This window comes from Cervus elaphus, chromosome 15, assembly GCF_910594005.1.
Source record: "Cervus elaphus chromosome 15, mCerEla1.1, whole genome shotgun sequence".
In the NCBI taxonomy this organism is placed as follows: Eukaryota; Metazoa; Chordata; class Mammalia; order Artiodactyla; family Cervidae; genus Cervus; species Cervus elaphus.
The window spans coordinates 41,792,518-41,803,796 of NC_057829.1; the positions used below are offsets into that span (position 1 = coordinate 41,792,518).

Below are 11,279 nucleotides of genomic sequence, written 5' to 3' on the forward strand. Positions count from 1 at the left end.
CACTAATTGGTTTTCTAATATTTAACCAACCTTGTGTTTGTGAGATAAGCCTCTGTTGGTCATGATGTATTATTGTGTTATATGCTGTTGAATTCAGTTTTGGAGGATTTTTCACGTTCATGAAGAATATCCATATGTAGTCTTTTTTATTTGGCTTTGGTTTCTAGGTAAAGCTGACCTTATAAAATGAGTTGAAAAACATTTCTATTTCTTAATTTTTCTATTTTATGGAACAGGCTCTAAGAAGTACTTCTCGAGATAAGGAAGGAGGGCTGGTTCTGTTTATTCCTTATCGCTACTTCCCAACCGAGCATTCTCACAGTTTTGTGCCATGACAGCAAAACTGTAACTGAAGTCCCAGAATAAATAATCACTCCAGCTGTTAATCACTCGCATAAGTGTTCACTGCCCCCAAACAACACTGTTTGCCTGATGGGAAGGCAGAAGAGAACTAGAGTAACTATGGGTGCAGCTCCCATTGTCACCTCCAGGGGGTGCTGTGTGTCAGGCTATGAGCCTGGCGGGGCCAGGTGCAGTGGGGGAGGTGATTTGAACTGCAATCAGTTCGGAGGTGTGTGCGGGGGGTGGGGGGGTGGGGTGGGAGGGGAAGGTTCTCAGAGTGACCAAGGTCCTAAGAGCAGTGTGAATATCACCCACATGCTTTCTCTGCAGGCAGGGAACCTCTATGAAGCAAGGCTGTCTAGCCTCTTACCTGCATCAAATATTTTCTGTGCAGTGCGGGCAGAAATTCAAGCTTGTAGACAGTGAGACAGTGAGTTGTGGCCAGAACCTGCCTAGAAGCTGTGCAGGGCCTAAAGAGGTTCTGGGAATGAATGCTTTTCTTTCTTTCTTTTTTGTTTTTCACAAATAAATAAGATTTATTTTAAATTAAATCCGGAGAGAGTTTATGCCTAAGCTGTCATTGTTACCAGAGAGAGAAAACCATTATACTAGTAAACAAGGGTCAAGTGGGCTTCCTGATGCCCTAAGTCGGCAAGGCCTTGTGCAGTATTTGTTCATGATGATGCCTTCATTCATAGGTCTTGTTCACACCCTGCTTCTAAGATGAATTCTCCTAAACCACTCTTTCTCCTGTTTTATGGTTGAGGATGCTGGGGCTTGGAGGGATAATAGGACTTGCCCAGAATCACAGAGCTGAGGAGCAGTGGATTGACTGAAGGAAGGGAGGATACAGTCATCCTCTGAAGATTCTGCACACACTCACCTGGGCTTTGGTCCCTGACTTTGTGTCATAATCCCAGGCGTGGACTTGTGGTGGGATGTGGGGGATAGGAACACGATCAAGGCCTAGATTCCCTCTGGCTTTAGTAACTCCAACAAGGCTATGTCTCTGTAAATCCAGGGCAGTCTGCTGGATGCTTGGGTGAAGCTTGAACGCAGCAGGGGGAACCATGGGAATCCACAGGATAAGATGGGATGACATAGATGAATGGGAACGGTGAATGGAACACAGCCTTGGAAATGTAAGAGCAAATCCACCTGGCAGGTCTGGGAACAGGTTTCAGGGCACACCTTGGAGGGCTTTGGGATCTGCTCAGGTTACTAGGCCCAGCTCTTCCCAACCTCTGATGTCCCCTGAGCATATCTGTTCCCAAAGAGGGCTGCCTCCTGCCCTCTCCTGTTCATTCCTCTCTCTCTCTCCTCCTATCACCCTCCCAAGCCACTAAGCAAAGGTTTTCCTTTTAGCTCTCTCTGGGAAGACTTGGGAGCTAGCATCCTTCATCTTACAACCCTGTCCGCTTTTGCTCTCAATGGTGCTCTTTGGCCTGGTTTACCTGTAGTCTGTCCTTCCCAGGACATCTTGCCTCGGGTGGCTTCACCTTGTGTCTGGAGTCATCAGTACATTACTGGTGAGCAGTGCCTGCCCTCCAGATGCTGACCTCACTTTTCCCCCATGACTTAACCATTCTTGCATTTTTCTCCTAGGTTCACCAGACATGTCATTACATGTATAAACCCCAATAATTAACAGGTTTCAGGATTTTCTCCATGAGACCCCCGGGTCCAGGCAAATCAAGGAAGTAGAGAGTTGTCTTTGCAGTTCCCAAATACATGGTTACATTTCAGGTTTGAGTGCCCAGCACCAGAGGACCTCTGGTGTGTGTGCCTGGGAAGGGGACATGCAGACAGAGGTGACTCTTGCTTCCAACCCAGATACAAGTAGGAAGGACAAAGATATTGGCAGAGCATGGGGAAAAATGAAGACGGGGGAGATAAAAAAGATAACAAGGAAAGAAATGAAGATTTCAGGGTGAAAGAGAAAAATAGAAGGTAACAGAGTGGCTCTAATATTTTTCTAAGCATTACTCAGAAAGAGAAGCAAGACCTCAATAAACTTTTTCTAAGCACCCGGGAAGCATGTGCACTTTGGGGGTTATAAGCAAGGACATAAAGACTCAGTGACCATTGATGTGACTGTGAACCAGTGAGTGACCTGGTCAGGACCTGAGCCCAGGCTAGGCAACCCCACACCTGGTGTGTTTCCAGCCAACCTGCTGTCCCTAACTGTCCTCTGTTATTGGGCCCTGAGCTGTCCATGACTGTGGATACCATATGACCTTTCATCCAAACGGGAGCCCTAGTTATATGTGGACAACATAGATTAACCAGGACCATCCCAGGCAAACCAGGGTGATGGTCACTGAGCCAGAGGAAGAGCCTGGTTGAGCAGCATCTGGCAGGAGCCTTTCCAGGCAAAGGAAGGACAGTCTGGGCACCAACAAGGATGACCCCGAAGGCAGTGGAGGTGGGGCCCTGCATGGCCCCCAGAATGCAAGTGTGATACTGGGGTCTTGAGAGGGCCATGGAGCTCACACACTCACTGTCCAGCAGAGACTTCATTCGCACATGCCCACCCCTCTCTGTGCCCCTCCCTTCCACCTCCCCCCAGGGAAAGAAGGGCCTGGAGGGAGGAATGGGCAGGGTGTGGGGCTAGGGGACCATCAGGCCCAGGTCTCACACTCAAGAAAGACCACAGATTAGACATTTTACTTTATTTCCAAGTGAAATTTTGATGCAGGCACAGAAACACACCACAGGGACTAAAAGATGTCTGTTATCCATCCTTATGATTGAGCAACACTGTCATACTGGGAATTAGTATTTTCTGTAACTCCAGTAATTAAACAATAATGTTTTATTGTGTTTTGGTATTAAAGCTGTCATTGGTTCCATGTAAACATTTGACACAAGCCATTAAAAAAATATTCTGGGAACTTCAACCAATGGGAATGACCTGGGTCTCTCCAGGCTTTTTATGGGATCTGCTCTGGCCAGCAATCAGAAGGACCATGGAGTGGAATCTTCACCACTTCCAGACTCTTCCTACTCCACCCCCTTCCATGTGTGACTCTGAGAGTCACAGGTCTTCTCTTGCAGTCAGTGGGGATGAAGTCTGGTCCCAAGGCCCAAGCCCAGGACCGGGACTGGATGCACATTACTCAAAACAGCCAGTGAGTGCAGCCAGAGTCAAATGTGGCCAATAAGGACCTGAGTTCATCAATGGTGGGAGCCCTCATCCAGGAAAACTGGATGTCATCACCTGAGTACCTGGAGTAAAAACAAGGATGTTGCAAATACCAAAGCAAGAATGCATTTATTTCAACAAATTCAAATCCTGGTCTTGTCATCCATGGAGTCCTTGTGGGACAGGAGCCCATGGGTTTGTGATGGTGGTGAGCTGGTTAGGCTAAGTAACTGCAGAGACACAAGCCACGGGCTGCCCATCCCTCAGGGTAAACCCAGTGCACCCCTGCAAACCATCTTGCAGTCTGAGTCCACGGCAGCGAGTGGCCTTGTATGAACCACTGGTCACACAAGCTCCGTGCCAGTGGGTCAAAGTTCCTCTGGCCACAGCGGACACTGCAGCCTGAGGGCGTTCGTCTTGCATTTTCTCCATCCTGCAGCTGGTTTAAGGGATAGTTCTCAGTGACTCAGGGGTATCTTAAAAAGCACTTGGACACTGAATCAACACAGGCACAGAGCAGTCAGAACGTACCCTAGATGTGACAAGTAGCCCAGTCATCCTGCTGGGTACTGTTCGGACTTAGTCCAGTTTGTCCCCCCGTCCCCACCTCCCAAAATCTAACTGTCTTCAGTTACCAGGCGACCTGCTAAACTGCAGCAGGGTACTTGGGGAGGTCCTTGGCTTTAGTGACTGACGGACCTGTGGAGATCCGCAGATTGGAATCAAGCCATTGACTGTAGCTACTTGAACTGTTGCTATTTGGGCTACTTGAACCCGAGTTTTGGCTCCCATATATGTGAATTGGGAGTCATGATACCCATCTCGTGAGTTGTGGGAATAATGTCCAGTGGGTGTGGCACACACGGTCCACTCCTTTCCCCTTTATTCACTGTGGTTATTGGAATAAATCCTGTCTCTCTCACTTGCTTTAATTCCCATTAATCTGTATGCATCTCCCGCTTAGACTTCTCGGCCTCATTTTTGCTCAGTTTTCTGCTGACTCTGGATTATTCTTTCTCTTGTCCCCATTTCTTCATCTCCCCTCCCACCCCAGCAACCCTTCCAGGCTTTCCTCTTCTCCCCAAACCCTATTGCCCACTGGCATCCCTCCCCTGTAGTTTAGCCCAGTGGGGTGTGCTTGGGGTGGGCCCTGAGAGGGAGAGCAGGTCTTTGCCTCAAGGACCTGCTGGCTCCCCTTCCTTCTCCAGATTGGCACACAGGTGGACCTGCTCCCTGTCATGCCCAGCGGGACACAGGACCTTCACTAGGAGCCCGTCCACCCTGCCTCCCCCGCCCACAGGCCAGCACTACCTGCACCCACACTCTGCCACGCTCATCCCTTCATAGTGGTACTTGAGGGTGGGGACCCCCATGTCATCCTTGTAGAGGATGGAGATGGGGCTCAGTTTGGTGGGCACACAGCAGGCCTTGCCCACCTTCATGGGGAACTTGAGATGCACCAGGGTCTTCACGATGGCATGTTTTGTTGGGGTCACATCGTCAGCCAGGGGGAAGAAGCAGCCACCTTTACATTCAAAGGCATCATACTCCTTGGGCGCAATGATCCAGCTGTCCCAGCCGATGTCCTCGAAGTTCACCCGCAAGGAGGTCTTCTGACAGTGGTTGTTGGCCCCAGCACTCCTCTTCCGTCTGACCAAAGATGACTCCTTGGGCGTGTGGCTTTGCACATCCTCCTCCTCCTCATCTTTGTTCTCACCTGCCTCCACCGCAGTGCTCTTGGACAACTTCTTGAGCACACTCTCCTGCTCATGGCCGATCATCTCCCTGAGCTCCAGCCTGGTCTCCTTAGTCCCGTTGCTGTGGTCGTTGGAGAAGACGACAAAGAAGGGCAGGTTTTTGGATCCTGGGGGGACACTGATATCCAGCTTGTCACAGCCCTTCCTGTGACTCTCCACTGTCACTTCCAGTTTATTTTTGCTCTTGGTGGAGTCTGCTCGGACCCACCGCTTCACGGCACTGGACACCTCAAAGGTCTCCCAGCCCTCATCCCGGATGTCTTGAGACACCAGGAAGGTCTTGGTTCCCCCAGGAGCATCCCAGACCTCAGCTCCATCCAGAACGTCATAAATGACCATGTTTCCTTTCAGCTCGTGAGAGGAGTCCATGTGACTCTGACAGGAGAGGTAGAGTCGGAGCTCGGCCCTGGTGATCTGCTCATGCCTGGGAATGGAGATATTGAAGAGCAAGATGTGCTTCTGGAAAGGGAAGTCTTCTGTGGTGGCTATAGAGACAGCATCTGAAATGCAAATATACAGTTGTCTGCTGGGAGGGTCTGTTTTCACAATACCAAACCTGAGACTCATGATTTATATGAAAGGGCACTGGGCGTGACACTATCTCTAACAAGTCTCTCTTTGGTTTCACTCAAGACCTTAATGTAGCAGGGCATTTAAAAGATACATTTGACATCTTCCAAAGAAAAACAGAGTCAGGAGATGTCTTGCATTGAAACTGACAGCTCCAGCTGTTTACTGAGCACCTAACATGTGCCCACCTTTGCATACTATATTTTAATTTTCTCTTAATATTGACCCAAGGAAGATCTAATTATTATTACACTCTTACAGATGTGGAGACTTGGATTTAGCGTGTGCAGCTGCCAAAGTGCACACATCCTGTAAAGATCCTCACTTAAAAAATATATAAAAAAAGAACCAAATAAACAAAACGTCAAAGCACACTATCAGCCTCAGAGTGCAAATCCTGAGTATAAAATATTAATGGAGAGATCCTGGGAGGGGATGGTGAAATTTTATTACTACAGTGTTAAAAATATCACCTAAATCATGTAGAAAATTATTCAGAATTGTAACTTATGAGCAAAATGAAGGAAGGTGGGTTTTTTATTTTTAATGTGTGAGGAAAAAATAGATTAACTTCAATGGCTTGGTCATGTTAGACATACATGGAGCTTGCCTTTTAGCCACACAACTGTCTCTCTTCCCACTTTCCTGGCTGACTCTCAGCCATTAGCACATCTCTATTATACCATGGCCTGGTCACAGGAGGGAAGACAAGTTGTGTTTTCTGAGCATCTACTATGTGCCAACATGAGGGGAGACTGTGTGCTGTCATGAAACCTGGAAGCATCTGACAGTCTAAAATTCCAATCCTGACTCTCCCTCTTCTAGGCTTATGAACTGGGAGAAGTCCTGAGTCTCTCTGGGCCTTAGTTTCCTCATCTGTAGAATGGGGCTCCATCCTACCACCTTCCCAGGGTTGGTGTGAAGCTTTGACAAGAAGGCACATGATACCTACCCAACACTGTCCCTGGTTCACAGCAGATGCTCAGTCAGTACTCCTATGTCCTCCCCAGAAACTGTGCGTGCTCCACGTTACCTGTGCATGCCCACCCCAAGCACATAGCCGTTCACACAGCTCTCTGTGTGCCCTCACTCAGCATGGAGTGCTCTTCTAGTTTCTGTACATGTGTTAAGCCCGCTGTGTCATATGCAAGTAGTGAGTGGGCATGTGCAGGGCATTAGCTACTGGCTATGCTCTGTGGCATGCCTTGAAAATTGCCAAGGGACCACATCAGATATCTAGAGAACAAGTGCTCTCTCTGCCTCAGCCACACTCAGGCTGTTTGTGATAATGATCACTGCCTCCGCAGCAGTACTGGCCACAGGCAGAGCTGGGATCAGATCAGAGCACTTGCTTCTGGGACACAGACAATGCTGGGGGTAGGGGAGCAGGGAGGGGTCACTGAGATGGCTCCCAACACTGGACTCCCAGACTACAGGATTTGGTGATTAGGGTCAGCCAAAGAAGCTCAGCCTTTCCCTAAAGCAGGGGTTACAGACATGTCCCATGGGCATACTGTGATGCTGGCAGTATCTATATTACCTGCAGACTGCATTAAAAAAAAATTAAACTCATCTTTTAGAAATAAGACAGGTCCACATTAAATCTAGATTTTTGTTTTCCTTTGGGGCCATCAGGGGCCTCCCTGGTGGCTCAGATGATAAAGAATCCGCCTGCAATGTGGGAGTTCTGGGTTCGATCCTTCGGTTGGGAAGATCCTCAGGAGGAGGGCGTGGCAACCCACTCCAGTATTCTTGCCTGGAGAAACCCCATGGACAGAGGAGTCTGGCAGACTATAGTCCATGGGGTCACAGAGTCGGACATGAGTGGGCAACTGAGCACAGTACAGGGGCCATTGGACAATACAGCTTTGCTAGGCACACAGCGTGACCACAGCATCTTTTCGATAGGGCATATGGTTAGGAGTCTGCAGGCCTCAAGCTCAGGAGGGAAGAAGTCCTGTGTGCCTGGCTGGTTAGAGGCTGCAACTGCAGAAAAAGCCTGAGCTGTGCAAACAGGTAGGACTGGGTCAGAATCCAGCTGCTTAACTAATATGTGAACTGGGAAAGTTCCCCCAGAATCTGCAAGCCTTGGCTCACTGCTCACAAGACCATGTCACCTACATGGTGTGAATTAGAGGACATAAGCCCTAAGTTGACATTCGTTATCTTCTAGTCCTACTAAATCAGGGAAATTATTTTATACTTAGAAAATAACTATCTTGCCTTCCAGTGTTACTCAGAGAAATTTATCTGAATTTTAAACACCTTTTGATGAGTGAGAATTCAGTCTTTCAGTGTTTAAAAAGACGCCTGTTAGTCAGAGGCTAAATAAGTTGTCTGTGTATAAGTAGGAAGGAGACAGGATGGGAAGGGAGAGGTAGGGAAGGGATGGAAGAAAGCGAGCAGGCATTCCTTCAGCACCTACTGTGTTAACGTGGCGCTGGGCCCAGAGAGGGAGAATTTTCTAGAGCAGAGCTGTCTGGTAGAACTTTATGCAATGATGGAATTGTTCTACAGCCTCCATTTCCTATAGGGTAGCTAGGCGTGATTGCTGAGCACTTGCATCCAAGCTACCGAAACTAACTAAATTATTAATTTTATTTCATTTAAATTAACCTAAGCTGAAACAAAGAGTCCCATGTCTCAAGTGGCCGCCATATTGGGCAGCGCAGCCATGGACCGACCACTGAGTCCCCCCGCCCCTACCCGGGGCGCCCCGTGGAGCCGACTCTACCTTCCACGCTGAAGCTGCGCACAATGTTTGACGCAGGGGTGGACGTCTTGTCGGTGGTGTATCTGTTGTATAGATCGATCATGTATTGCGGTGGCTCGGCTCGGGTTCTGTCCTGAGAAGGGACCCCACTCAGGTTGAGGTTGCGCAGAAAATCCACCTTCATGTTCTCCAGGAACATCCTCAGGTCGAAGGTGACCCCCTCCTGCTCGCTGCCGGGCCCCCCTACCAGGCGGTGGGCATCTCCCCCAGTGGACGGCCGCCCCCGGTTCTCCAGGGGCTTCCCTAGGGCGGAGCAGGCCAGTAAGGACAGCACAGGCAGGGCCATCCAGAGCGCCCCACGGCCCATCTTGGGATGCTCTCGCCCTGGTTTGGAGACTGCGGCAGCCGCGGTGTGTTAGCGGGTGCCGGGAGGAGCCTGGAAGGAGCCGGCTTGCATTGTCCTGCCCACAGCTCTGCACGGCGCACCCGGGCCAGTTCATAGGCTCTCACCCTTCTGCTGTCCCCGAAGTGCCCTCCACTTGTTCTTATCTGGCCCTTGATGCTGTTCAGGCCTCTTATCTAAGGGGGCTCTCTGTTAATGAAGGCTCTATAAACATCTGACAAACACACAGGGCTAATGGGAAGGACACAGCCTGCTGCAAAGAATCCGAGTTTCTCCTTGGGGTTATCGCCCCCTAATTAGGATGGATCCTTTCTCATTTCCTTGCCAGCTCTCAGAAGAATCTTGAGACAGGGTGACATATGCTCCATCTCCTGGGCCACAGAAACAAAAAATCCAGGAAAGAAATAAGACCCAAAAGTCCTCCAAATATGGAAAAACAGCCCCAAACTCCCAGAAGCCCCTGGGCTGACCACTGGGGTGGGGTTGGGGGGTTAGTAAGAAGCCTGGTTCCTGTGGAACTGGAATGTGCATCTGTGGCTCAAGTACTTGGTGCCTTGGTCTCTCATCTGTCAAGTGAGTTCCTGAGTCTTAGAGATCATGGGTAAAGGTGGCACATATAATTTAGTGAGGTGGTAGAAACTTTGGAGTCAGGCTAGATGTGGGTTCAAATCCCAGCTCACTCAGCTGTTCTTACATGCATGACCTGGAGCAAGTCGTTTCACCTTTCTGGGCCTCCACTTCAGAAGAGAGCAGTAAGGACTTAAGGTAATAAGTGCTAACCATCATGGCAGTCACTACAAGTTGGTTGGGTGGTTACATTCTGCCTGCAGCTTCTCTACCCTGGGTCTGACTGAATGGGAGCTTGGGAGGAATCCCCAGAGGCCCTGCACCTGCCTGGCGTGCTCTCTAAAAACATCACTTACACACCAAGGCCTCCTGGCCCTGGCACCCAAGTACAGCTCTGTCAGTGGTCTGGGGGTGATGGTGCGGTCTTGATTTCATGTCATCCGGGCGGTTACCTGGGCCATACTTGTCAGCCAGGAGAACCATGTAATCTGGAAAACAATGGAGCAGGGAAGCAGTGAGTCCAGGGCATGCCCAGGAGATGTTCCCCTGCCTGAAGAAGCTGAGAAACTGGCCCAGTTGAGCCCTGCTAGGCTTCAGGGTCTGTGTTATTTTAAGAACGGCAGGCCCACACTTAGATCTATCCATTTCCATTCCTTGTGGGTTTGACCATAGCAAAGAATAAGCATAAAATATTCTGGGAGTCTACTGTGAGGAGGATTTAAATGTGAGGTTTTTCCAAGCTGGTGAGGCTTCTGGAGGGGATGGTGCAGTGAGCTAAGCAGATTCAGGAAGATGAACAAGGGGCCAGGGCAGGCAGGGTCAGAGATCCTGGGTGTGCATCCAGCTTTTCCCCACCCCTAGTGAGGGTGGGCTGAACCAGGAATCCCCAGTGGCCAGGCCTGGACAGAACTTGCTGTCCCTGTCCTTTGGGGACACTGCCAAGGAGGATGGATGGGAAGGGTGCCGTTTCAGAAGGGCTGCTTGCAGAGCGGGTAGGAAGCATGCTGGGCTTTGAGCCAACTCAGCTCAAGAACTCCGAGGCAGGGGAAAGATGAATGGGTGCACAGCCCCCAGAAGTGGGGCTGCAACTTTCCAGCAGGGAGTGGGCTGGGAGGGGCTGGGGAGCTAGGCAGGCACCCCCCAGGCTGCTCCAGTCCCTGGAAGCAGCCCAGAGGCCTGTCATGTTCAAGAGGCGGAGCCAGGGGGCTCAGGGGGCGGGGGTGGCCTGAATGTGCTCTTGAAGCCGGAGGAGCTGCTCTTCGATGTTTTCTTAAAAACATGATAGATTGCTATTCTGATGATAAGAGTACTAAATATAGTGCAGATATTTTGGAAATGCAAAGCATTAGAAAGAATGTAAAAATAACCTGCAGTCTCACCATTTTGAGATATATGCAGCTCCACAATCCCCTATTTAAAACTCTTGTGGCTGGGAGGGTTTTAAAGTTCAGGAAGCTTCAGATTTGGGGAGGTATATACAGTATATGGAGTGTATATTGTCATATCCCCAGTGGGGACAACATATTGGTATTTCTGCAGTGAAACAAATAAAAACACAAATCTCCTTTCAGGTCAGGTTCTGTCTTGAAAGGAATTGAAATAAACTTCAGGTCTTCTAATTGCTTTGGATTTGGGGATCTCGGATATAGGACGGCACACCTGTTTACATATGGGGTCATCACATCCGGTCATGGAGGCTTTACAGAAACACTGTCTGGAGGTCCTGGTCACATAGACTGCGATGAGGATGGCGCCTGCAGACCTGTGCTCTGTGTAGAATGA

At 49.5% G+C, this 11,279-nt stretch overlaps 1 protein-coding gene across 1 annotated transcript; it reads right to left on the reverse strand.

Annotated features, from left to right (window-relative positions):
• Positions 1 to 2,999: 2,999 nt before the first annotated feature.
• Positions 3,000 to 9,020, reverse strand: GDF2 (growth differentiation factor 2). Its single transcript, XM_043926230.1, has 2 exons — positions 8,549 to 9,020; positions 3,000 to 5,744 (listed from the first exon to the last, which is right to left on the reverse strand). Exons 1-2 carry the CDS (start codon positions 8,892 to 8,894, stop codon positions 4,795 to 4,797), a joined length of 1,296 nt encoding a protein of 431 aa, XP_043782165.1. The 5' UTR covers positions 8,895 to 9,020; the 3' UTR covers positions 3,000 to 4,794.
• Between the last annotated feature and the right edge of the window lie 2,259 nt (positions 9,021 to 11,279).